Source organism: Corvus cornix, chromosome 3 (genome assembly GCF_000738735.6).
Source record: "Corvus cornix cornix isolate S_Up_H32 chromosome 3, ASM73873v5, whole genome shotgun sequence".
Classification (NCBI taxonomy): domain Eukaryota; kingdom Metazoa; phylum Chordata; class Aves; order Passeriformes; family Corvidae; genus Corvus; species Corvus cornix.
In genome coordinates, this window is record NC_047056.1 from 14,924,417 (window position 1) to 14,949,770 (window position 25,354).

A 25,354-nucleotide genomic window follows, 5' to 3' on the forward strand; every position below is an offset into this window, starting at 1 on the left:
ACTGCAGAGGTTTGCACTGGACACGCACGGGGGCTTCTCACAAATTCTCATCCAACCTCCACTGCTCCAAATGAGCAGCTGTCTGTCCTCCTCATTCTCTTCATTGCTCCCAAACTACCAGGATTAGATTAGAAGGGAGGACCTATCCCATTTCCAGTCTCTTTGTCTAGACAAAGGAGGACACACAGTTTAGTCCTCAACTGGCTAAGACCTTCCTTGGCTTTGCAGATAAAGTTTTAAGGATAAGAAACTGCACAGCATTGTCAGTTATCAGCCCTCAGGTGAGGGCAACTTCTGATCCAGGAGCCCAATTGCTTGCAGCTGCCACAGCCACACTGTTACACAGAGCAGCTGCTTGAGGGCTGAGGTCAGGGCGACTTGGCTGTCCTAACCCCAGAACTCACCCCCTGCCACCAGCTGGCTGTCACTGAAACAGATTTGCAGAATCTCAATGTCCATGAGAACCAAGAATGAACAAAATGCTCTTAAGATCCCCCTGCTCTTCCTGCTGCCAGGTTCTCTCCCAGCTCCACTCCTGGAACAGTTTCTGGTGCATAGGAATGATGGACAGAGGCTGTGCCAACCTTACAAGGTTGTGCCAAGGTACAAGGGGCAGTGGTGGCAAGTTCCCGATGCCACCATTCCCCACACCCAAACAGTGCTAACAGGACACGCTGCCTGCTCTTTCACCTCAATCCAGGGCTTTGACTTCTGGAAGGGCTGGGATGCAGACACAGGTAGGACCTTGCAGGAGTGAAACACAGCTGGCTCCTTGCGTTACTCCACACCTCAAAAGCTGAGCAACCAGCACTCAGCCGGAAGAGAACACCCCTCCATTCACACCCTTCTCTTGCTCGGGCCAAAGCCTGCCTGCACACAGTGACAGCAGGATTGGTTAGAAACTGACACATCAGTTCAGCCTCGTTTGGTGGCTTGAGTACAGACAATGTACAAGTGTTGGCACGAATTTTCACAGCATCTCAGAACTGAAAACAAATAAAGCCCAGCTTTATACAGTATTAACTTTGATTTACTGTCAGTTAAAACCCTCTGAAGACTGAAAGCCTCCACCTGCTGCCCTCCTACCTCCAGCTCTCCAAACCCAAGAACATCTCTTCCAGTTTTGTCTGTGACACAATGCCCTGCACTTCCACACAGTGCTGCAACCCCAGTGCAAGCCAAGCTGTGGACAAATCAACGGATACAACTAAAAGGGAGGGAGACAAGAAGTCTGGAACAACAGATGCTTTGCAGATCATAACCTTTTAGGCTGCCTTCCTCCTCCAACAGAAATCTGCCTTCTACAAGCAGCATTTCATCTTTAACCACCACCTGAAGCTACCTAAGGTCTCTCTCAACAAACACCACAGGACAGGTATTTGGTAAAAGAGATGTATATTTATTCACTTTACAAAGAGGGTGGTATTTAGTTGCAACAGCTCCATTTATAGACAAATATATTATTGTACATTATAGTGGTGAATGGCTCAAAACTTTACCTTGTTTTGCTCTTAAAAATGTGTTTGCACCACTTCAGCTTCCATTAGCTGAGCAAATAGCTGTCCTTGTTCTGCCACTGAAAGATTAAAAATCCGTAAGAAAGGTATAGCTCTGTGCTATGTATTCACAAGCCTTCACCTTCTCCTTTCCCTGTGTCACTCTCCTCTTCCCACCCAACTCAACATGGTCTGTCCTCTGGGTTAGCATTAAACTTATATACAGCCTCCATTAAAACAAAATTAGGAGCCAGTGATAGTTCTAATGTCCTTTTAAAGCACAAGAAAAGTCATTGATTTGTACATACAAAAGTCTTGAGTTCAAATTTGTTAAAAAAAAAAAGAAAAATCCATTTTGAAGTCGAGTTGGCATTTACATATTGCCAAAGTATGGCTAAGCCAATGAAAGGGGGGAAGAAAAGAATTTCAGGACAGAATTTAAATATTACAAAAATATCTTTTTTTTTCTTTTTTCTGTTTCCTTTTTTTTAAAAAAAAAAAATCGGCAGGATGCCCACTTGCTATTGCTAACTGAAGCATGGAAAGAAGGTATAGACCAGTTGTCTTTGATCCTTGAATATCTGAAACAAATTCAATGTAAAGCTGAACCAAGTTTCCCACACAAACAGCGGTGGCAGATTTATTTCACTTGAGATACAAATGCATGTCCACATGACAGGCATAATCTGACCAGGAGGTGGAGGAAATGTTTCTCTAAGTAAGCGTAGGGAAGGAGGGCGAGAGAAGGCTGGCACGGTTAAACATTCTGGATTCAGAAATGCAGTGCCCCACAGGTGCCTCTGCACACAGGCTGTGCAATGCTCTGCACTCCTGATATGCAAATACAGCATCTTTCAGCAACAGGATCCAGAATCAAAGAGCTTGGTGGCCCACTTGTTCAAACTTCTAAAATTATTCTTTCATGCTGTTATTCTTCTTCACTTTCATTTTCTGGTTCCAAATCAGAATCACCATTGATTTCCTTTTCAACAGTCATGTCTTGTTCATCAGATTGCTCCTCTTTTTCTTCATCTTCATCCCAGTTTTCCTAAGGAAAAAAAAAAAAAACCAGAAATGTTTGAACCTTTGTCAGTCACACCATTTCTGCTACAATAGGAGATCTGGTCTGATTCCACTTACGTCAGAGTCTTTATCTGCAATCATCTCATCATCTGAGCCTTCCTCCTCTGAGGAGTCTGGAAAGAGAAAACAACCTCTCAGTCTGGGAAACAGGCTTTAAGATGTCATTGTGCAAACAGAGTCCAGTCCCACATGCTGCCAAGTCTTCAAACTGTGCTATTTCCATACCAAAACTAATTCTACCTGGAGATGAGGTAACCAACATCAGTTAAGACCAGGTCACTTCCGCTACCCATACACAGGGTGAAGATGCAGTAGGAAAAAAGCTGAACTGGAAGTGTGCACTGCCACACATGGACATCCCCTACACTGATGTCCTACTGACTCAAACATAGCAGTGTCTTCACTGAATCTACCTTAGCACAAGGGCAGGTAACACTAGAAAGTTTAGGTTGCCAGGTAGGTTAAGGCAGCACACTGAACTTCCAATTCACTGATTTCTTCATTTGTGATGCAATGCTGGGAGGGAATTAAAGGAGTTAAAAGGAAGAGAAGGAAGGAGTAACTAACTACAAGATGTCCACATCATTAGCCACTGATTTTCCTGCCACGGATCTCTCCCAAAACCCCCCGTACTTGCAGACTGTAGATAAGCACAGGAGCATGATGAACAGCCATCAAGTGTAGGTTGTCATGTGAATTCAGGAGCTGAGCTCCACTTAGCACACAACACTTACCATCCTCATAGACCAGCTTTGCAGTCTGATTAACCTCTGGTACATCCTGAACTGTTTGTGATGCTGCAACCTGAATGGAATTCGCAGATTAGCCTTAGATTAAATCATCTATTTCAACCTTAAAAGGCAACAAAACTCTTTAACAATGTAAATGAAATCTACATTATGGGTAGCACACATTAATTCACTTACAGTGCTGGTTTAACAGCCAAAAAAAGTAAAAATGACAGTAAAATCGGAAAGGCATCTGCTCCAAAGTGGCCCAGTGCCTGCTATTTATTCCTCTTTAAAACTCTGTGGGTGAGCAGAAACATTTGGCAGGACAAAACACTCCCAGTGGGCAGGGACTGACAGGACAGTTAATTAAGGGACTGCTCTGAGCATTATCAGCGTCGCTGAACAGCAGCTGCATTAAGGTCCCCAGGACAGATCCCATCAGATGCAATCACAACAGGAACTGAAATCTGCAAACAATACCCCTGCACATCCCATGTTATGTAGTTGAAGCTCACCTGGGTGACAAGAATGAAGAGTCTTCCATGCAGACGGGAAAGCTTTTGCAAAGTTTTTACTCTGCTCTCCATCAACTGGTATAACATTCCCAGCTGAGGAATAAGGTCTGGCAACTTGGGAGAAGAGAGGGATGAAAAAAAATGAAGCTGTTAAATACATTCCGAAAGTTTTTGGGTTTTTAAGCTACTTTTTTATGTTTGGGGCAACCAACACTTGCTTACATGATTCTAGATAGAAGGGAGAGCTGAGGGTTCACAGGAACAACCTGCAGCCTGATCAATTAATGCTTAGCCATGTTTAGAAGTATCATCTACTTTTAAAGCATGGCAATTCTTAGACTCCTTTTCCTTTCCACAGTCACTGCCACACGCAGGGGCGAAGCACTGTTCAGAAAGCTGCGTAAGTGGGAACTGAACATACACCGGTGTCCGAATGCAGCCTCAGCAACACGTGCAAGTTCTGCTGCTCAGCAATCCTACAACAAATGGCAGAAAGGACTGACAGTGCCCAAATGTCTTTTTCTTAACCCAGCAAGTGCTGTATCCATCACTTGTAAGGCAAGGCTGAACTTCAATCCAGAAGCTACAGCATTACTTCCTACCCTGCCAACTTTGGCACACCCTCACCCCATAAATCTGGCCATGCCCCAAACAGTTTCAATATGAGCATTACCAGAACAAACACAACTTAGCTCTTTAAGATCTAGTGACACAGGCTACATTGCTCTTTGGCAGTAATTTTCTTCCCTCTCACAGGTGTGACATAACTTATCTTGGTTTGACTTTGGGATGGCTATAATTATGTCAGGAATGACTGAGACAAACAATTTATCAGCAATGTGCAGTAGGTTCAGCAAAAGTGGTGTAAGCATAGCTCACTCTCTCTACATTGATTTGGGCACTGCCATATGCAGAGAGCAGATTCCTGAAGAAACAATTTATATTTATTTAAGCATTTAAATCTAGTTTTACTTAAGTGCATTGGCATGAATGAAAAATACTTACTGTGGAAAGGTAGGATGCATGTAGGGTAAAAACAGACTTCAGCCATCGAACCATTACTGAGGCACTGGAAAAGAGAAATAAGTTATATCCAAGAGATACTGGCTGAGAGACACCCATTTCACATTCTAGATGCTAAATAAATATATCCAGATACTTCTGTATAAAGTGTTCCTCTTTAATTAGAGAACAAGATAAATGCAGATGGAAATGTGAAGTTTGGCTATCCCCATGAGGTATATGAGTTATTTGTTAGGAAAAGAACAGACATTTCAGTGAGGGACTAAACTAGACAAACTCAGGGGTCTGTACTTCTGAAATCTTTAATGGATGGTCTCAATGACTAAAAGATCAAAGCATGCTACTTTCTTCTCCACCTACAATGCGGGAATTTATATTTAGAAAAAATAAACCCAAACCAACCCAACCCCCACAACTCAGCACAGCCCATCTCAACAAAGCTGTCCTTATGGCAGCATAACAAGATGGAGGGGGGCAAGCTGGTTTTGTTATTAAACACCACACTAAGAGATGTCTAAATACATTCGGTAAGTAAACAAGGTCTACACCTGAGAGTTATTTTACTTATTGATCAGTAATGTAAACGTTTGGGGCCTTCAGTTACATTCTCAGCGTTACGTGCTCATTTCAGGTATCCTTTTCCCTTTTTAACTTCAGCCACCCTGAGAAAGAACTGCTTTAAGTGTTTTAAGTTCCTCTTTTCACCCACAATGAGGTGAGTTTTGACCTCCAGATGCTGCAGTTTAATTGCAGTTACTATGGAAATCTATCACATACATGGTAGGAGGGACCATAACACACACGTGAAAAGTTTTAGGTGAATTAAACTGTAGCTGAGTTGTCTCTTACCTGTATGGGTTGCCCTGCAATCTCTTTGTAAGCTAAAAGGACAAAAAACCCCAGTCAGCAATAAGTAACAAACCTAATGAGTTCAAAACCCCAACATTAGATCCATTTGACAGCCCCAATACTGGGGCAGAAAGTTCTCCAGGCATTTGACATTTGCTAGGATTAACCTCTGTCAGGCTCCAGAAAATTACACTGCTGGCTCTACCACCCTCTACACAGGCTGGTAACTTGCAGAAGCTGGGTTTCAGTATTACAAGAAAGCTGGAACTCTTAACATGCAAAATATCCACTGAAGCTTAAACCTGGCAGGAGTAAGTAGGAGGAAACCTCTTCTATTTCATGTCTGTTTATCTGCTTAGCAGAGCAGTTGTTACAGGGTGGACAAGTTGGGGAAACAAGTGAAGGTAGTACCAGACAAAGGCCATTTCACACAACAAATCTCAAGCCTGGGAGAAGGCAGTTACACAAAGGTCTGACCATCCACTGAGATTACAGAGTTAAACACTTGAACTTAAGATTCCCCAACAAAGGTCCCAGGGAAGAAACACAGCATCTCATTAACATAAGCCTAAGGAGGTGCTGCAAGACCAGCCATTCAGCACCAGGCCATCTGCATAACTCAGTTAAGATCAGTACCATAAATAAAAACTAAATCTTACTTGTGGTCAGCACGTTAAAATACCAAAGAAATTGAACCATTAATTTACATTATAGAATGTCATTCACATAACAAGAGCTACTAACCAATGTTCGGCTTTAAAAAGTAATGTCCGGTCAAGACTAATCATTAAAACACTTCTGTCCAAATAAAGAGTTTATTTAATACCACTGAATAAGCAGTTCAGAAGCCAGATCCCTTTTAAAATTACTAAGTGATGTTCAAGGTTTAGGTACTGCAAACTGACTTTCTGATGTTTCAAATTATTGTCCATGTTAGTAGTTGAGAAGAAGATGTAATGGTGATTGTTTGCCATCGACTAAACAAGCTTTTTCTTAATCTCTTCCCTCTTTTTCCCACATAATCATTTAAGATAGTAATACATAATTTAATGCTCTTCCTAGCTTTGACAGTGACACTTGGTCCTTTGGTTAAGCTTCAGCCAGAAAAGATAAAAAGTGTATCAGAGATAAATTAAGAAATAGTTCAGTCCTCTTACAGTACCAAACCAACTTCAAAAATAAAGAGACATAGCCTGGATTTTTAGTAGCTAGAAGGCAAACCACATGTGGCTTGTATGACAGCAGAAGAAGTGCAGGCTCTCCTACCTCATGTAGCAGTGGAATGACAGCATGTATAGGCATTCTGGCTACTGTGTTCTTTACTATATTTTCTTTTCTTGTGTTAAGCACTTTCTGTTAAAATGAAAACATATGATCAGAGAATAATTCAGCTTTAACATGTGTATGAGCAATCAGCAAAATCAAAAATTCCTGGCTGTAAATCTCTTTCTACTCCACTACCTTTGTATGCTAAGAATAATGAGCGAAAGATTTGCTATGAAAAGGAGTTTCATTTTCTAAGTCAGCTACAATTAACAAAATTAAGACACTCAAACTCATCTTAAACAATCTAGCATTGCCTCTAGCCCATCTGCCCCCTGTTAGAAGTGATGCACTACAGGCACATGAAAATCTCCCTTGATATTTTCTGTTTGACTTCCATAAATAAATGCCTTTCACCAGCATCTGTGACAAGAAATTTCTATTCAGCATCAAATTCTTAAACAGTTCCCTGCCCCAGTAGTACTATTACATCCCCCTAGTCCAAATGCAAAGGTAAGCTTTTCAAGTGAAACTTGTCATCAATTCATTTTTCAAACAGTATCTTGCTTGAAAAATGTACCCTCAGGAGACTAAGCATAGATGATGCTCCAGCCTGAGCTAAAGGGAACATGGCTGCATTGGTAGCATCACCTGTAAAACATCTGAACTGTGACATAACAAATTCATCATAAACAAAGTGCCTCAAAGTTCAGGGACCGACTCAAAGTAAGGCAGGTAACAGAAAAGTAACACCACCACTAACTCATAATAGCACTTCCTTGAGCAGCAAATCAGCAAAAAGCAGCTGGGAGAAACAACAGATTCTGAACTGTTCAGCCTCCCCAGCTTTCAGGAAGGCTCCCCACCAGTCCCAGTGAACAGATTCAACAGCACACACTGAGCCTGCAAGACTTACATTTAAGATTTCTGCATCATTGCTTTCCAAGCCCTGAACCAGCAGCACAGCAAAGCTGTCTGTCTGGGGAAGGCCACCTGGAGTTTTTACTTTGCTCACATCAATATCCAATGCCCCAAGGCGCTCCTCGATGCTCTCCTGCAGAGGGGAAATAAGGGCAGAGCTGTGTCACTGCAGTTTCTCACACGTATCAGCTGAAAGCAAAGTACCTAACTTAGAGCATTCCCTCTAATTCTGCTGGAAAAGAACACAAATTTTGTATATTCTTTTAAATGCACTGACAGAAAATAGCATGAGAAAAGAAAAGCAGAGGAAGTTTTGGATGAAAAGCACTAATATATCTTGGCATAGGCAGCCACAAGCGTGTGACAAAGTTCTGCAACAACCTGGCAAAACCACAGGCAAGGCACAGAGGGCTTGAATAAAGGAAATGTTTTGAGCAGGGAGAAGTCTCTTTCATACAAAAAGATGGTATCATTAACCTTTCTTCCACAGTAAACAAAGCAAATTCAAGGTCACCTGAAGAAGGTATAGTGATGATTTATGATTATAGTTTCTCCATTCTTGCTGAGTTTGAAAGAGGAAGCCCTTTACCTCTGTCTCTCCTGGTTTCCTCTTGTTTTTCTTTTTCTCCTTCCCCGAGGCTGGAGTTTTGACAGCTGTACTATGTCCTGGAATGCCAGGCACTAGAACTTTGGTGTCCGAGTTCACAACAGGTGTCTTTACCTAGTACACAGAGATAACCACATTTCCATGAATGGCTAATACCTTCAGCTTTCTTCCAATTTAAAATACAGATTTTATTCGAAGACTCTCACACATGTGGTAAAACCAGCCTGACACAACCCATTTTCTTGGCATAAATATTAGGCAAATCCAATGTATTTAAGAGAATGAATAACCTCATGAAACAGACAGCAAATTTTCATCATTAACTAGAGCAATGGAATCTTTGGAATCACCTGTGAATCATTTTTCTTACAAGCTTTTGCTGTAACATTCATAGAACTGTTTGTATCCAGCAACAAGTTTTTGGATGTTTGCTAGCAATAGATACCACCTGTGCTAACAGTCAGCCCCATAAAACACATGCAGATTAATTCAACATCCACTGGAAGGCAGTAACTGACCACAAAAAGCAGCACAATGTAACAGCAAAAGGTAGTCACTATTCACTTCAATCCCAACTCTTTTCTTCTAGGGACTGCTCAGACACAGAACTCAGCTGTCTGAATTAGGCTGTGACCACTGTGACAAAGAGAGACACCTTAGTTTATACCAAAAAGCTAAGGTATCATCTTCAATGAACACAAAGGAGATGGAATTTTCTATTTAACAACCAAATGCTCTTCGGACTCACAGAGGATGTAAGGCACTATGCCACTTCCAGAATATCAAAAATGCTACCTGCTACTTCCAGAACACTTCTTTAACCATAGCACTTCTATCCAGGCCTTTTTTTTTTGAAGTACCTCTGAAGTGATAAAAGTAAAATCTACTACAGTGAGCAAAACAACTTCCAATTTCCCAACAGTTGATTTTCTGCATGAAGAATTTTATCATAGAACACCAGTGGTGATACAATACTATCCCCTTTGCTCACCACACTCGTCACTGACCTTCTCCCCACACGGCATGCTCAGACAGCCAAGAGAAATGCGTCCTCACCGGAATTCAGCAAAAAGCGAAACCAAGATGGGTATCATCACTGCATGCCAGGGAGGCCCTACACCTGTCCCTGCAGTTCAGCTCTGCTACCCAACAGCTCCAGGACTGAGGAAGCAGCACAAAACCCTGCCTGGCTGATGGAGCACCACATCCAGAAGGTAACTAAAGGGTCAGAATGACAGCGCTGTCTCTCACTTCCCTGACACTCCAAGCATTTCAAACCTTCAAGACCTTGAATATGCACAATGATTAAGAACTTTACAGCCTCTAAACACCCAGGGGATCCTGCATGAGAGAACACAGTGGCAAGTGGCCTCAGTGGCCACTGCTGCCATGTAAAGTGCCAAGCTCACATTCCCAGGTCCCCGTGAGTAGGAACTCATGAAGGCCACATTAAGAAAGAGCAAAAAGGACCTGCCCCTTAAGGTTCCACCACATTTGATTTAGACTCTAAAACAAAGTCATCCCACCTTCACCCCAAACTATCAGGGTCAAAGAGGCTGTACAAACCAACAGACTCTAAGGGAAGGACTGATCTTAGGCAGAAAAGCCAATCAGTTCTGTCTCTCAAGCAGACCTGCTGAGCTACAGGAGGGCCACCATGTGCTCTCGCACACACCACGACACACACAGATCTCTCTACCCTGCCTGAGTGCTATGGACATCTATAGCTACCTCTGCAGCTCTGAACAGGTCCATCCAGAAATCCAACCTCATTTTAAGAGAGCAGTGAATTCTACCTACTTCATTTCTAAGTAAAATAAGAGAAGCAAAAAAATCACATTTCATGCAAAGCTCACCTTTGTTAGAGCAGCATCTGTTTTAAGTGACAGCACTTTCTGGATATCCCGTACCAAACATATGTGGGATTCACTGGTGTTCAAAGACTAGGAGGACAGGAACAAAACCAGTTAATATATTTGACGCTCACACCTGTGATTCATTATGCTACTGAAAGATGAGAACAAATTCCACTGGTATAAATTAGAATGAACTTTCTTTTCATAGCTCCTTTGCATATCAGCCTTTTGTTACTAGATCTCTGTACTCTCCAAGGGAAGTTTACACAGGTAAACTAGAACTGTATTAAAACCAGTTTCAGTGGCCCAACTCAGGAACAGCTGAAATGGCAAGAAACAGTCAGCAATTATGTAAACCTGTACTCCAGCTGAAAAAATGGAATAATACAAATCACCTTTCCAAACAGCTCTAGGGCAACAGTCACAGCTCCCAAAACAAGGGCAAGGAATATGTTTTGTATTGTTATACAATTCCAAAGCAGTAAAAACAAAAATAATAAAACCAAAAATTTCTCCAACTGAAAGCAGTATGCAGTCCATATGACAGAATCCAAACCCTCTCTGGTAAGTTCTACATACCACTTTCTCTATGATGGGCTGTAAGGTGTTTCCATACACCAGCAGCAGAGACTGTTTGTCTGTGCAAAACGCAGCTGCTAGAATAGGGACTGGTTTCGGTGTGGAGTCCCCATCATTCCCAGGTGTTGCTATCTGGATAGTACAGTTTGATGTTAAGGGTTTTTTGCAGTAACTGGGGGAAAAAAAAAAAGAAATTAAAAAGTTCCAAGATGTTTAGCTTGAACACTTCAATATCTTGAACATCTAAGCATCTTTCATTAGCAGGTCCTCAGCCATTGTACACCTTTTACAGATGGCTAAGAAGAGGCAGAGACACAAAAAATCTGGGTTAAAGCCACACATAATATCAAAGTGCAACACAATCCCCAACAAGTGAGTTCTCCAAAAATGTGTCCAGTAACCCAAGACAAAGCAGCAGCTGGTACCTGGATCACGAGCATATAAAAGAGCTCAAAGGCAGCAGTATAACAAAACTGAACTTTGCCTTAAAGTAACCCCAGACCTTTCCCAAAGACACCCTCAGGATGAATCCTAACTTACCCATTCAAGATATGTTCAAATAAATGCAACTGCCCATCTCTGCACACAACTGCTAACTTCACAGGCTGAAAGAAGGCACAGTAAGAGAGTTTCATTAGATCAAAGAAAAACTCTCCTGGAAGTTCAGGACATCAAGAGACAGTTGTATGGCTACAATTTGACTTTTTTCAGTATTTAATAACGTTACGCTCAATCTGTAAGGAAGACCAAAGACATAACAACTCAGGAACGTTCACTACAAGTGTTAGAAGATTAAAAAGGTAATTCACAATTGTACTTTATCACTAGTAATATGTCCTGAGTCAAACAGTTTGCACAGTAGCAGACATGTCTAGAGGCACAGGTCTGCAAAGGCACTGACACTGTGAATACGCTTAGAGGAAAGAAACTGAGCTGACTCCTCTGAGAAACTGAATGACAGCGGTACATTAGAGAATACTCTCCAATACATGCAGGAAGAGGGAACTGGAAACATTAGAAAAATATAGCATGAAATACTGCTTTGAGAAATGGAATTTAAAGGCAGCAGGAAAAAAACGTTTTAAATAATTACAGAAACAGTTTGTGAACATGTTTCACATTCACACATTTTTCACAAGACAACTACTTCAAAAGACTTGTGCTTGTTAAAACTGAGAGACTTGGCAAATGCACACTGCTACTTTAACTCATTCAAGGCTCGTTAATTCCAAATGCATTTACACTGCCAAAAACACTTGAAATCAGAAAAAAACCAGGACCACATAGAACCAGATTTTTAGAAATAAGTTCTTTTGTGGTTTTTTTTTGCTGCCAAGTTCTAACAATCATTTTGATTACTAACTTGTTCTAAATAGGAAACAACTGACATTTCCACCATCATGAATGTCTGAAAAAACCCACTGAATTTGCACCCAGTAGATTTCAAAAGGAGTATTTCAAACTACCATCTTTATAAATGCACCTGTAATAAATATCCTTACACCCATGAATTTGCATTTAGATCTCATCTCTGCATAACAGAACCCAAATACAAATCAAGCTTCTTTCTTTACACCCTTAAAAGGAAACTGGTAAGTAAAAATTGTTGAACATATTTGGTTACAAACTATGGCTCCTACCTCTTCTTTGACTTCTGATACAGTCAGGTCAACAAAAGTTGGTTCATCTGTTACTGTGAAAGACATCACAGCATTCTTTTCTTTCCTATCTGACCTGATCTGCCTGGAAGACACAAAAAGTACACATTATTTACCACAGCAAAACCAGCACCCTCTGCACCAGACAAGCATTACAAAGACTATAAATCTCCCATAAATGTGGTGGTATCTACCATATCCAAAAGCACCACGCTGACATTTCACTGTTCAGCTTAGAAAATGTTCTAACTTGCAAAAGCAAACTAACTCCCAAGTGAAACTGAGCAAGAAAACTCTGCATAAACCCTAAAATAAGTGCAAAGAACAAGGAAGTTTATTACACAGTATGTTCTGGCACATACTAATGATACAAATGGCAACTGGAAGCATGCTCAGACACAGCCAAGGAAAATATCGTCTTCACTCAACAATCAGTGAGTCGAAACCACCATTAAAGAGATCATCACTGCATTTTTCCAGAATGCCCCTTCTGCTTTGCCTTCTTTCGTCACAATCACTTGGTGAGTCTATGCTCAATACTGATCACAGTCACAAATTATGAAAAGCTTACATACCACACACTCAACAATCGGTCATGTATAGCTCCAGACAAGAAATACAGTCCTGTAATTCCATCAAACGGTTTACTTTCATTCATAGGTTTCACTGTGGTAAACATTAATGATGACACTGATGTAGCATGGCCTGTGAAATGCTAAGAGAAAAAACACGATCTTTCCATCATTGTCGTAAGCAGTCATATGGCAAAAATCAAAACATTAGTTAATAAAGAACATTAGGAAAGATTCGAGTGTTACTCAGTCAACAAGGACAGCTCAGTAGTTTTTAACTAGTGATCAGTTTCCTTGCATTTCTGTTTGTCAAGGAAGCTTTCTCTGACCTGACAGATATTTATCAGCATTTTAAAAGTTAAATGGGGAATCAAAGGCAAATTCACTGGGACTAAATCCATGCAAAAGAAATCACATCCACCTGTACTGCTGTTACTGTCACAAAGCACTCCCCTCTGCCCTCCCAATTTTACACTTCAACCTTTCCAACAGAACTAGATTCACAGTTTCATTCTCAGCTTTAACAATGGACACACGTATGCTGACACACTAAATTTGGGCAAAACACCACCCCCAAGGGCCCCCCAAAAATTGGTTCCTCAATCTACTTTTCCAAGTAGTGGTTTTGGTCATTATAGAATGCAGACATACATGGTGGCTGCCATGTGCCAGCAAGCCCACAGTAACAGCACATGTGTACACACTCACCTGACAGCAAGTACCAGGAGATCAGAGACTATCCCTGTCCTGTCTGCTAGCAGGCAAGAGAACACGGCAGCATTCACGGATCAGCTAAAGCATGGCCATTTGCTCAATGTCTGAGCCCTGCTCAGAGAACAATAAGGAGTTGCTCCTATGCCTTCCAACTGTTTCAACAGCAAAACTGATAATGCCATCAGTTACATGAAGTTTAGCAAGGAAACTCGAAGGCTTTGTGGAGGGACTCATATTAAAACCCATGCCAGCAGTAACTGATACGGTGGTGAACTGAATTCTCCTGACAGAAGGGTACCAGACAGGCACCCAGTTAAAAAGCACAGCATCCATCTTTCTCCTACAGCCTTGAGAAAGGATGCTGGCAGCATGCTCAGAAACAAAAATTTAATGTCCTCATTCAATTCTCAGCAAGTTGAAACTGCAGTTTAGGGTACCATCACAGCAAAAATGTCCAGCAATCCCGAAACTGCCAATTGTATCCTCACACAGAGTGAAATTTCCAGATGTGTGATCAGGAAACACTAGATCGGTAGTGCCACCAATAAAGAAGGGCATATTTTTGCATCTAGTTTAACAAAGGTACAGAAGTACTTACTCTGTAGACTTCTTTGGTCTCCAAGTCCCACAGTTTTATAGTTCTACCGGCTGACAGCAGCATTTTTCCATCTGGACTGATGCATAGACAGGTGACACTGCTAGTGTCGCCTTTCCACTTACTAGAATTGGGATGGAGAGTTTTTATACAAAAGGAGAAAGAGAAATAGAAAAAACAGTATTCATTAGGATAATATCAAAACCACCATGATGGAAAATTTAAGGCAAAATTTAAAAACCAGTAATACATGTAGTCAAAGAAGAAGTCAAAGCTATTCTGCTTCTGCACTTTGCCTTCAAATTAGTTTACAACAAAACCACAACTCAAAAATATAAAGCCATTCAATACTGAACTGTTGACTTCTTTTTTGACATTTGCTTATTCTGTTCTTAATTCTTTTCAAAGTTTTCTACTTCTGAAAATAGGGCAAGAAGAGCCATACCATTTTCAAGACTTCTCTATTCAGCAAGCCGTTCAGAAAGGCCTTCTCAACACTAAAATTCAGAGTTTCAAAGCCCATTCAGTTACTGGCCCTCCTCCCAAGTCTCTGAATGTCACTGACAATAATAAACTTCACCTCAATGGTCTATGGCTCAAAGCACTACTTAAAAATACAAAAAAAAAAAAAAAAAAAAAAAAAAAAAAAAAAAAAAAAAAAAAAAAGGGAAAAAAATAAAGATGCTGTCATGAAAAGCCTGAATGTACTTTGAAGGAATATTGATACTATGTGTTTCTCACGGGACAAAATTGCAAGGAAAGCATTAACACAAACCCTTTACACTTAGGAGGTAGCCTGCAACACACCACATTTTGACTGTAAACCGCCTTCTGGAAATATTTCCAAACAACTTCCACATGCCCAAGCAACACCTCTCCTGTTTTCTAAAACAGAGATCATTTACTGTATCACTTTTGATAGAAGCTGAAAATTTTACAGCCCACAAACCTGAAAAATAACATTGCACCTCACAGAGAGTATGACAAGATTTTGTATTCTCTTCCAAAAATAAGGTCATGACTAATAATTTAATAATGTAAACCAAGAAGGTATTTTTAAATGTACTAAAGAGACAAGTCTAAACTAAACTGCAGAATATAAAGCACAGCAAAAATCCCTTGGTTTTCACCTTGGATACTCTTTATGTAATTTTTACAGGAAAGAGTTTTAAACAGGATTTCAGAAAGGACATGTCCAGAATGCCTCTAAATAGTCAAGAGTATTTAAGATGTGAAAAAGCTAGAGAGAGACAAGAAGTCATCCAGAATGTTTCAGTCTACCTCTCTACAACACTTTGTCTTGCCTCTTCAGAGACTCTCTTCCCCAACAGCTTGTCCCCCTGCCAGAGGTTTCATGTGTGCTGCACACACCTCCTGAAGTGGCCCTGTGGAGTACTCCTACAGTAGTTAAGAAAGTCAAACCTAAAGCTACATGGTTTCAACTGCCTTTCTACCAGTCCATACCTCTATAGAAACATGTCTAGAAGCCTGCAAAAGCAAATTAAAAAAGAATTTAATACCACTTCTCCACCCCAGGAGAAACCATCCAGATTTCCTCTGTGGGTTACACAAATATTAATTTCCAGGTCCTGACAGGTGTTAAGGAATGAAGGCACTCTCACATGTACATTAGGTGTGAGCAATTATTGTGGGTAATTTGTTCCTTCTGGTAGGTAAAATTTTAAGAGAACTGATTTCTTCTACTCTTTCCAACTTGAGTTACCTTAGGGATGACTTGTAACATTACCACAGAAAATTTTCAGGTAAAAACCATGGTGTTACACTGCTCATGTACTTTCAATCTATACACTCTGGGAATTATTTTCTGTTGCCATCTTTAAAATGAAAGAACACAATGTCTCAGACTACATTCACAACCACATCCCCCTGACTCCATGGTCCCTGGTATGGGACAGGGGCAGAGGGAAACACCCAAGAAGTATGACAGCAGAAACTCTCACTTTTCCTGAGAAAGCAGCACGGCTGGGACCCATCTCCAGTACTTGTACATGAACACACATGCTATGGGATACAAACACGGTGAATGAGATGTCCATGGGCAGCTTCAGAGCTTTGCTCTCACTGGGCTCACAGAACAGCAGTGGGATGGATGCCTTGAAAAACAAGGACCTTCAGGAAGGCACTTCAGCAAAGACATGCCAGGAAGGCAAAAAGAAGAGGGGTTTCTCCATAGAAAAGTGTACCATGAATGCATGGAACTTTCCTTTGAAACAGGGAAAGGGACAGAACTTACATATGCACAGAAGGAGAATCCAGGAAACAACAGGGAAGGTTATACAATAAATCCACCTGGAAACTAATTCCAGGCACTAAAACATCAAAAAAGTGTCTGGACACAACCAGCATAGAATTACAAATGGCAAACCATGTCTAACCTGGTTGCCTTCTTAATGAGACAACTGCCTTGGCTGATGAGGAGAGACATGTCTAAGTTGACTTCAGCAATGCTTTTGACAAGGTCTCTCACACAGTATCCTTGCAGCCAAATTGGAGATATATAGCCTGAATGGATGGTCTCTAAGGAGAGTAAGATCTGGCTGCATCACTGAGCTCCAACAGTTGTGATCACTGGTATGAAGTCCAGCTGGTGGCCAGGTACTGGTGTTACTCCCTAAGGACATCCCAATACTGCTTAATATCCTCCATAACTGCCCAGGTCTTCATTAATGATCTCAAAACAGGACACAATGCACACAAGTTCGCACTCAATCCCAAATTAGGGAGAGCAGCTGATATCCTGGAGGACAGGGCTGCTACTCAGGGGCATCTCAGCAGGCCTGAGAAGAAACAGGCTGTCAGAATCTCAAAGCTTAAGAGGAAAATGTGAAGTCCTGCAGATGAGATGGAAAAATTCCAGTACAGGTGGGGGACGAATAGCTAGAAAGTAGCTTTGCAGAAAAGAGACCTGCAGTCCTCACAGTAAAGCTGAGCACGAGCAAGCAGGGAGTCCTTGTGGCAATGAGGTCAGCTGTGTATGAACTGCACTAGCCAGAGTGCTATCAGCAGGTCAAAGAATGTGACTACTCTGCTCTGTGCAACCCTTGAACCTGCACCCGAGCACTACATTCAGTGGGACACCACAACAAAGTCACTGAAAACATGGAATAAATCCAGTGGAGGGCCATGAAGGCACCTTAGGCACTAGAGCACATAATGGAAGAGGGAGGGGGTGAGGGAACTGGGGGTGGTCAATTCTAATAGGGCTAGAGGGAGATTTTACAGCCTTCTGCTACTCTACATAGGGTCTCAACATAATACAACCTAAGAATGCATCTCTCTCCTAGGGATACCAGAGTGGCTACTGATTATGGGCTGCTTGCGGTGCCCATGCCTACCTTAATAAAACCAAGAGCGCTGCAGTAATAACCCAACACTGGGAAATGTCACAAGAAAAGAAACAGTATCAAGAGAAGGATCAGTGGGCCATCACACAGTAGGCTTTTATTGAAGAAATATAACCAGGATTGTTAATAGAAATCTTGGTTTCTTCTTTGATGTTTAAAAACAATTTGACTTTATTACAAAAGAAAATAAATGCCTACACCAGACATTTTCTGACTCTGCACGAAGCTCAATTTTGCTCAACAGTACTTTTAACAGTAGCAGCCTGCTCAGACAGCCAAGTGGAAGTGTCCCCACTGCACATCAGCAGCAAGCGAAACCAAATGGGTTATCATCACAGCGAGGCCCTTTGAGCAAAGCTGGGTGCATGTAGCAGGCTTTACTGGAATGAGGTCTTCCAGTATCTGCTCAAGGATTTTTTTTCTAGAATTCAGATTTTTCAGCATTTAGTGGGACTTTTAGTCTTTCAGTCTCACTAAAAGTTAGCATGGAGGGATCCAAACCCATCTAAGAAGTTTCATCTAGCCTTTCCAATACACAGAGGAAGATACCCAACTATGACAATTATGCTTTCATCCCTTAATAAAACCACTTCCAATCTCAGAAAAATAATAGCCAGCGGCCACTTTGTGGGCATGAAGCTTGGAAAGCAGAGAGCAGCATTTCCAAGACCTGCAAGGGAGAAAACACACAAAAGCAAGTGTGAAAAAATTCAATCAAAAAGCAGCACTACTCACCACTTTACTTTGCAGGTCTGTGTGTTCCATTCCACGATGTGTTTGTCGTCTGAACAGCTATACAAGCAGCAGTTGTCTTGATGCCATCTCACACAGTTTACTCTACTGTCGTGACCACCATCCTACAAAAGGTAACAGAGGGTCAACTCACTGGAGGTGTCTTGACAACTGAGTCTTCCCCACACCAAGAATGTCAACAAGGTGCTCTTTCGAGAACTAAATTCCAATCATTGGCATCTTGAAGAGTGTGTGTGGTATGAAAGAACATAAATATACAGTTATGTAAATTAAAGATATTTCATATTTTGATACATAGAGTTAAGTATTTTGGCTTGGCTTACACAGCCTAAACAAGAGGAGACGTTGTCTACAGCTTCCTCACATGGGGAAGCAGAGGGGCAGGCACCGATCTCTTCTCTCTGCTGGACAGTGACAGAACCAAAGGGGATGGCAAGAAGTTGTGTTGGGAGAGGGGGAGTCAGGGTGGATATTAGGAAAAAGTTCTTCACCCATAGGGCACAGGCTCCCCAAGGAAGTGGTCGCAGCCCCCAGCCTGCCAGAGTTCAAGAAGCATTTGGACCATGCCCTCAGGCACATGGTGTGATTCCTGGGGCTGTCCTGTGCAGGGCCATGTAGAAGGCTGGAAGACAATCTAATGTGTGTGTCAAACACTGACAGCCAGATAGCCATGGAACCAACCAAGGACTGTTGGTAAGAACACACTGTGGGAAAGAACAGGATGTGGCTGGAGGAGGGGGCCATGCAAAGGTAGGACAGCACTTTCCTGGTCCATCCTTGTTCTGGCTCCTGGTCATCAGGACAACATAGCACAGCACAAGTGCAGGACTGACTCAAGACTGACTCAACTGGACTGTTGACAAAAGGCACCCCCAGCAGCAGGGGGATCAAGACCACCAAAGACCCCCAAAGCCCTCCAGCCCATTTCCAGAAAGGTCTAAAACAAACTGCACATGGTAACTAATTCACATAGAAAGTGAGAAACTTTGCTCCGGGGTGGGCAGAACTTGCCTACAAAAAGGTACCCCCACAAAGCCTGAGTGACACCCCAGGACACTGGACACTCCATCAGCTGGTTTGATGCTGGAGCCAGGACTGGTGATTTTCTCCCTTTATACCTTTTCTTCTCTCTCCCTTCTCTTTTATCCCTTATTCAAAACCCACCGCTGTGCATTTATAGTAGAAGACACCAATTTCCACACCAAGTGTATAATTTACTGATACAACTTTGTAGATTATGTAGGGCCTGTGACTTTCATCATTCACTCTTAACCACAAGCATCTACACACCTGCATGTTCCCTTCAGTTTCAGGGTGGGATGCCACCAGAGAGGAGTTGGGCTTTGATGATCCCTTCCAACTGAGGATATTCTATGTTTCTATGATTTTTCTAGCACTTCAGAGTAAAAAAATACAAACAAAACCCGTCCTGTCTGCTATTTTTATACACACAGCCAAACAAGGCTCAAAAGTGTTGCACAGCCATTCATGTGGATTCGTGTTTCTTGTTATGTAACCCACAACTAAACTGGAGGTACTTGGGAGCTCCGAAAGGCAAAATGAAAGCCACTGTGTACCATTCAAAAAAGATCACATGCTGAGAGAGCTCAAGAGCTTCCACAAGGGAGGTAAATTTACAGAAGAGTCCAACAGTGTGACAGCTTCCCAAGCGTTGATGAGTTCTGCCGTTCTCTCCCACAATGCTGTGCAGGAACTGAAGGTATGACAGTCCCCCTGAGGATTTAACCCTCCAGTTAAATGCCAGTGAGGCATTTAATCATTACTGTTTTCAGCCTAAACTGACTGAAACCGTCAGTGTTTGGTAGCATGTGAAGAAGAGAGCATTACTTACTAGCTTGCTCTGTAATTCTCCTTTTACTGTGCTGTACAACAAAATGCTACCAACTGCTGTACCAATAGCCAGGATATCTAACTGCTTGTCCACTTCTCCAACTTCAGACTTCCGTTTTTTCCTCTGGGGGCCATCCTGGAAAATCAAAAGAGAGAAACCATGAAATAAATCAGTCTGACTGGCTAATCTCAGTGTTAAAGCAGGTGGAAGAAAAACCTTAAGAGAAGTCTGAGACCCAGACAGCCAGCACAAACTCTGCTAAGACACAAAACAAGCACTGAAGTGTACAGAATCCTAGAAACTCATCTTGTACCTCCATGTACAAGGTAACAAACCTGCTATGAGTCACTTGGAAACACCTGGTGGAGACCATTTTGCTACCTTCCCAACCATATGCATGTGGGAAAAAACACATTCAAGTTTTTAACAAAGTTCCTGTCCCAGAGGCAGAAGTAAAGATTAACACATTCAGAATATTTCATCCACAAAATGGAAACGCTTGACCATGATTAGTTTATTTTTTCTCAAAACGTAATCAGAAGAATCTTGCAAATCTGAAGCATTCATAATGCTTCTTAAAAAGAAAGTGCTAGAGGAAAGTGACTTGGACTCAAAGGAAAGTGCTTGCCCAAGTCCTGTTGTCTGCACCAGAGGTCCTCATATGATCAGGAAATTCAAAATTCTTCACTCTCTTGCTCTGCAAGTGCTATCAGCCACTTCGAGAAGGGATTTCACTTTGTCTCCCTTAACCAAGAACTTGAGAATGCAGATCACTGGGAAGGGGAAAAGGAATTAAACTGGTTCTTAAACATGTGAAACTAAAATAAAGAGGGCAGAAGAAGCCATTACATTTATTCTCACTGGGTTAATCACTAATTGCACACACACAAATAAAAAAAGAAAATAAAAAAACTGTCCAAAGACATGAAAAGAAATAAAAAAAAAAAATCACTAATACTACTGACCAGTTTTTAAATTGGACCTTGGTAAGTCTCCTTACATTTGTTACATCCCAGCAAAGCATTCTCTACAATTTAAAAATTACACACATCCTAATGCTTCCTCTACACAATAAATCTACTTGCACTGACAAGCAGCCTGAAGAAGCCCAAGGAGACTGATAAAATGTGAGCAACCAGCTCTGTTCAAGTTCCATGTGGTGTAGCTAATCTGTTTTACACCAGAAACGACGCAGTGAACACAAATAATTTCTACTCAGGTCCAGAAATATAATGATAATCAGTTGTGGTAGTTTTCACCACAACTAAGATATAAAAGTTTGATAGTGAAGGATAAATACTTTGGTTCTTTGAAGCAGGATTTTCTGTTCCTTCTATATTTAACAGAGATAACACCTTCTGCAAATAAAAGTGTTTTGGTTTAGGCCAAGAAATACCAAATTGCCATAAAGATAACTTTTACATCAAAAGCACTCCTGGAAAAAGTGATTACACTAAGAGTTTTTGCAAGTATTTTTTTAGGCTTTATCTTTCCTGGGAAAGAAAAGTATTTATAAAATATTAAAAAAGAGATGATGAGAAACCATCAGAGTCACAAAGCGCAACCAAGTAAATCAAGCAGGTTTTAAGACCATATACGATGAAACACTAAACCAGTACATTCTTCGCAGCAATGGCAACTAATTGAAACTGCTCTCTTTGCGAAGACAAAGGCCACAGAGGGAAGATACAAGTACAATTCATGTGTTTTCTGGTACTTTTCAATCTCTTTATGTAGGTTTACTAATTACCCCACACACCCCCACTGCAAAACAAAACCAAACTTAGTAACAGACTTTATTCTCTTTCCCTGAATAAATCTTTCAACTACATTTTTTTCACCCTTCATTTCAGTTTGCTATAGCAAATTTCCTTGGAACAACTCAAAGGCACAACAGAATTCCCGTAAGTGCACAATTATGTCCAGGGTCAAGAGAAAGCAAGGGGCAGTGAAGGTTTCTCCAGGTTTTTTTTTCCACATGCATTTCTGTACCGACCACCCCTTATCAGCAATATGAGTGGAGCACTTTGTCAGAAAGTTCTGCATGAAGAAACGCCAGTGGAAAATTCAGACACCTGTTAATGTTTGAGATTATTTGAAAAAACACTCTAAGAACTTTAAAAAATCAATTGAACTTCTCTACCCTGCATTAGATTAGTACACAGAGAGACTCACAACTGCACTTAACATCCAGGCGGGATGCACTTGTGGATCAGGGTCTTAAACAGAAGAGCACCCTGTTGTCATGGACAGGACAGAATAAGTATCAGCTTCCTTGTAATTTGATTTCTTTTTCAGATTTATTGGAACTCAAGCTTATTTAGAAATCCTTCAACTTTACCTGAAAAAGGACAGTGTTTTAATTAGTAGAAATGGTTAAAAGAAGTTACGTGAAAAGGAACGGTGCACACATTTTTCCATAATCTTCTCCCTTGGCTAGGTAAGCCACTGAGACTTTCTAAACAGAAATCTGCTGGTCACATGTGAAATAAAGCATTTCAAACACTAAAATGGGGAGAAATCTAAAGGTCTTGACAGTTGACAGTGACAGGGCAGTTGCAGCTTGTTAGGAAGAAAGTGGAAGAAGGTGTTTTGAATGTTGGAGGTCCAGTCTTGCACAAGACACCACATGAAACAGGAGGTGATGAACACTGCACACAGGAAGCACGTGGGCAGGGAGCATCCCAGTAAAGCCACCCCTGCATCAGCAATTCCAGAGCCTGCAGTTCAAAATGTGATTTCTAATATTCCCTATAACACATGGCCTCCATTAACATGGCAGCAGTCCAAAACACACTGAGTTTAAGTGTAATTTGGCCAAACACCATTTATAGCTATCTACTGGCAGAGTTCTACCCCTGAATACCAGATACTGGAACTGCCTAGACAGATGTCAACTCTCCAGGAACAAAAAAAAAAAAAAGAAGAAAAAAAAAAAGAGGCTAAATAACATCAGAAAAAACACATTTAATAAAATGTTTTTGGCAGAACTATCACAGTTTTAGTTTTACAACTCAGTCTGAGGAAAAAACCAATGACTTATAAAGGGTTTATGGCACAATTATTCCAAGAAACAGTATGTTTCCCAGCTCCACTTTAAAATGTACCAGCTTGCAAGCAGGGGACAGGATTCAAACTACTGGAATAACTAGAAAGCACTGAGAGGTAGCTAAGTACTGTCTGGTTAAGTCCATTTTCATATAACCTTAAACCAGGTTAAATTCAAAGACCTGAGGGGCTTAGGAGTGTGTCTCCAGAAAAGGTTATCTTAAAAAAAGTATTAAAAGCCTCTCAGAAACCTCCAGTGCTTGACTTACAGCACCACAGTGTGTCAACTTTAGTTTTATTCCCCACAAGACAGATTAACCCCATTTTCACATGCCAGTTTCAGTGAATTTAAGAGCAAAGAACCCACACAGCTTTGCAACTAATGCACGGATCCTTTCTACTTCAAAGTTACATGACAAAGGAACAGGTTTAGGCCCATCTAAAACTGACTTTTTCACCTCATTCTTCCAATGTCTTGGGAGTTGTTAAAGTTCAGGGACTAAGCTGCTCAACTGTGCAAAACAAGACAACATCGCCCTCCTTTGGGTTGATAATCTGTGTTTTAAGCATTTTGAAACAGCCTTAACAGCATTTCAAATACACTGAACTGCTGAAATACTGCAACGCACCTCAAAAAGCACCCCCTACTTCTTATGGCAAAGGGGGTGGATTTCACATACTTTATCCAGATTTTGCATTCTTTTTTCCTCATGAAATGGTATGTTCCAATTGAAGAAAATGGCATTACTTCAACATAAAGAGGATAAAAAGGTACCCCAGTATCTGCTCCAGATATTTTCAGGTTCGGTGTTGATGTGAGGTGAAGTCAACTAAAACTCGATCAAGGTGGAGAACATCCAAGAACTCCTGATGGCATGCTGTGACTAAAACTACTGAATACCTTCTTGCAGGATTCCTGGACTCAAGAAGATGAATCACAGAGAGCGTAACAGCTTGCATGGATGTACTTCCAAGGGTAAGGAAGTGTGGAGAGACGCTGCCTTTACCGTAAAGTGAACTAAGTGGGCACACAGCAGCCGACCTGCTCTGCAACATCACCTTTTCAATTAAGGCAAGACGTACCATCAAGTAACATACCTCGCTCCTTCAAGGAAGGCTTCTTCCACGCAGATAATATGAGAGACAAATAGTTTTACACAGTCAGTGCTTCGGCCGAATTATTGCTCCAAAAAAACACAAAACAAAACCTCCAGAGCCGCTTCCCCCACCAACACGTGAAATTTACCTTGCGCAGCGCAATCCTGGGAGGGGGAGCGGCTCCCTCCGCGTCCCCCCCTCCCGGGGCGAGACACACGTGGACATTCCCCAAACCCCAGGATCACGGAAAGACGGGACGGGACGGCGCCCGAACCCCGCGGAGCCCACAGGACCCTAACCCCGCTCGCCGCGCCCCCGCTCCCCGGCCCGCCCGGCCACATGGCGCCAGGAGGGCGGGGTGAAGCCGAGCGGGCCGCGGCCACGCGTTACAGCTGCCCGGCTCGCCGCCATTCCCATCCCCATCCCCACCCCTCGCCTGTATCGCCCCCCCCCCCCCCCCCCCAGCTCCCCGCTCCCTCCCCTCACGCACCTTACTGGGGGGCTGCCGCGCCCCCGCCGGGGCCCAGGCCAGGCATGTGCAGGCGGCGCTGAGGTGAGCGGAGGGCACGTACTCGTGCTGCAGGCGGCTGCCGGCCGTGTCCCACACGCGCAGCCGCCCGTCGGGCCCGGACGCGGCGAACAGGCGGCACCCGCGGGGCGAGAAGGCGCACGGAGGGGCCGCCATGGCGCGCGCTCCCCGCGGCTCTGCCCGGCCCGCACCGCGCGGCGCATGCACCGCCCGCGTGCTCGCCCCGCGCGCCTGCGCCGCCCGCCCC

At 42.2% G+C, this 25,354-nt stretch overlaps 1 protein-coding gene and 3 non-coding genes across 5 annotated transcripts; all 4 read right to left on the minus strand.

Annotated features, from left to right (window-relative positions):
- Positions 1-1,378: 1,378 nt before the first annotated feature.
- WDR43 (WD repeat domain 43) lies at positions 1,379-25,301 on the minus strand. 2 transcript variants are annotated; one of them, XM_039569453.1, is made up of 18 exons: positions 25,069-25,301; positions 20,433-20,567; positions 18,563-18,684; positions 14,466-14,586; positions 13,157-13,296; positions 12,564-12,666; positions 11,464-11,528; positions 10,924-11,095; positions 10,345-10,431; positions 8,471-8,602; positions 7,877-8,014; positions 6,964-7,050; positions 5,698-5,729; positions 4,831-4,894; positions 3,826-3,939; positions 3,314-3,383; positions 2,637-2,692; positions 1,379-2,544 (listed from the first exon to the last, which is right to left on the minus strand). In XM_039569453.1, exons 1-18 carry the CDS (start codon positions 25,261-25,263, stop codon positions 2,425-2,427), a joined length of 1,953 nt encoding a protein of 650 aa, XP_039425387.1. In that variant the 5' UTR covers positions 25,264-25,301; the 3' UTR covers positions 1,379-2,424. The 2 variants fall into 2 exon arrangements, with proteins under 2 accessions (XP_039425387.1, XP_039425388.1); XM_039569454.1 differs by lacking the exons at positions 1,379-2,544; positions 2,637-2,692; positions 3,314-3,383; positions 3,826-3,939 and adding an exon at positions 3,948-4,301.
- On the minus strand, positions 9,512-9,590 carry LOC120411821. Its single transcript, XR_005604372.1, has one exon. It is a non-coding gene; the product is annotated as a small nucleolar RNA SNORD53/SNORD92 (small nucleolar RNA).
- LOC120411823 lies at positions 12,970-13,053 on the minus strand. The gene has a single exon (XR_005604374.1). It is a non-coding gene; the product is annotated as a small nucleolar RNA SNORD53/SNORD92 (small nucleolar RNA).
- On the minus strand, positions 18,091-18,168 carry LOC120411822. Its single transcript, XR_005604373.1, has one exon. It is a non-coding gene; the product is annotated as a small nucleolar RNA SNORD53/SNORD92 (small nucleolar RNA).
- Positions 25,302-25,354: the final 53 nt, after the last annotated feature.

What these genes read in the sequence shown, in the direction of transcription:
- WDR43 (XM_039569453.1), bottom strand. Translation starts at nt 25,263, where the DNA reads ATGGCGGCCCCTCCGTGCGCCTTCTCGCCCCGCGGGTGCCGCCTGTTC. An exon ending in ATGCATCCTACCTTTCCACA is followed by an intron (nt 3,940 to 4,830) that starts GTAAGTATTTTT and finishes TCTTCTCCCAAG; the next exon opens with TTGCCAGACCTTATTCCTCA. An exon ending in TTGCAGATAAAGACTCTGAC is followed by an intron (nt 2,545 to 2,636) that starts GTAAGTGGAATC and finishes TTTTTTCCTTAG; the next exon opens with GAAAACTGGGATGAAGATGA.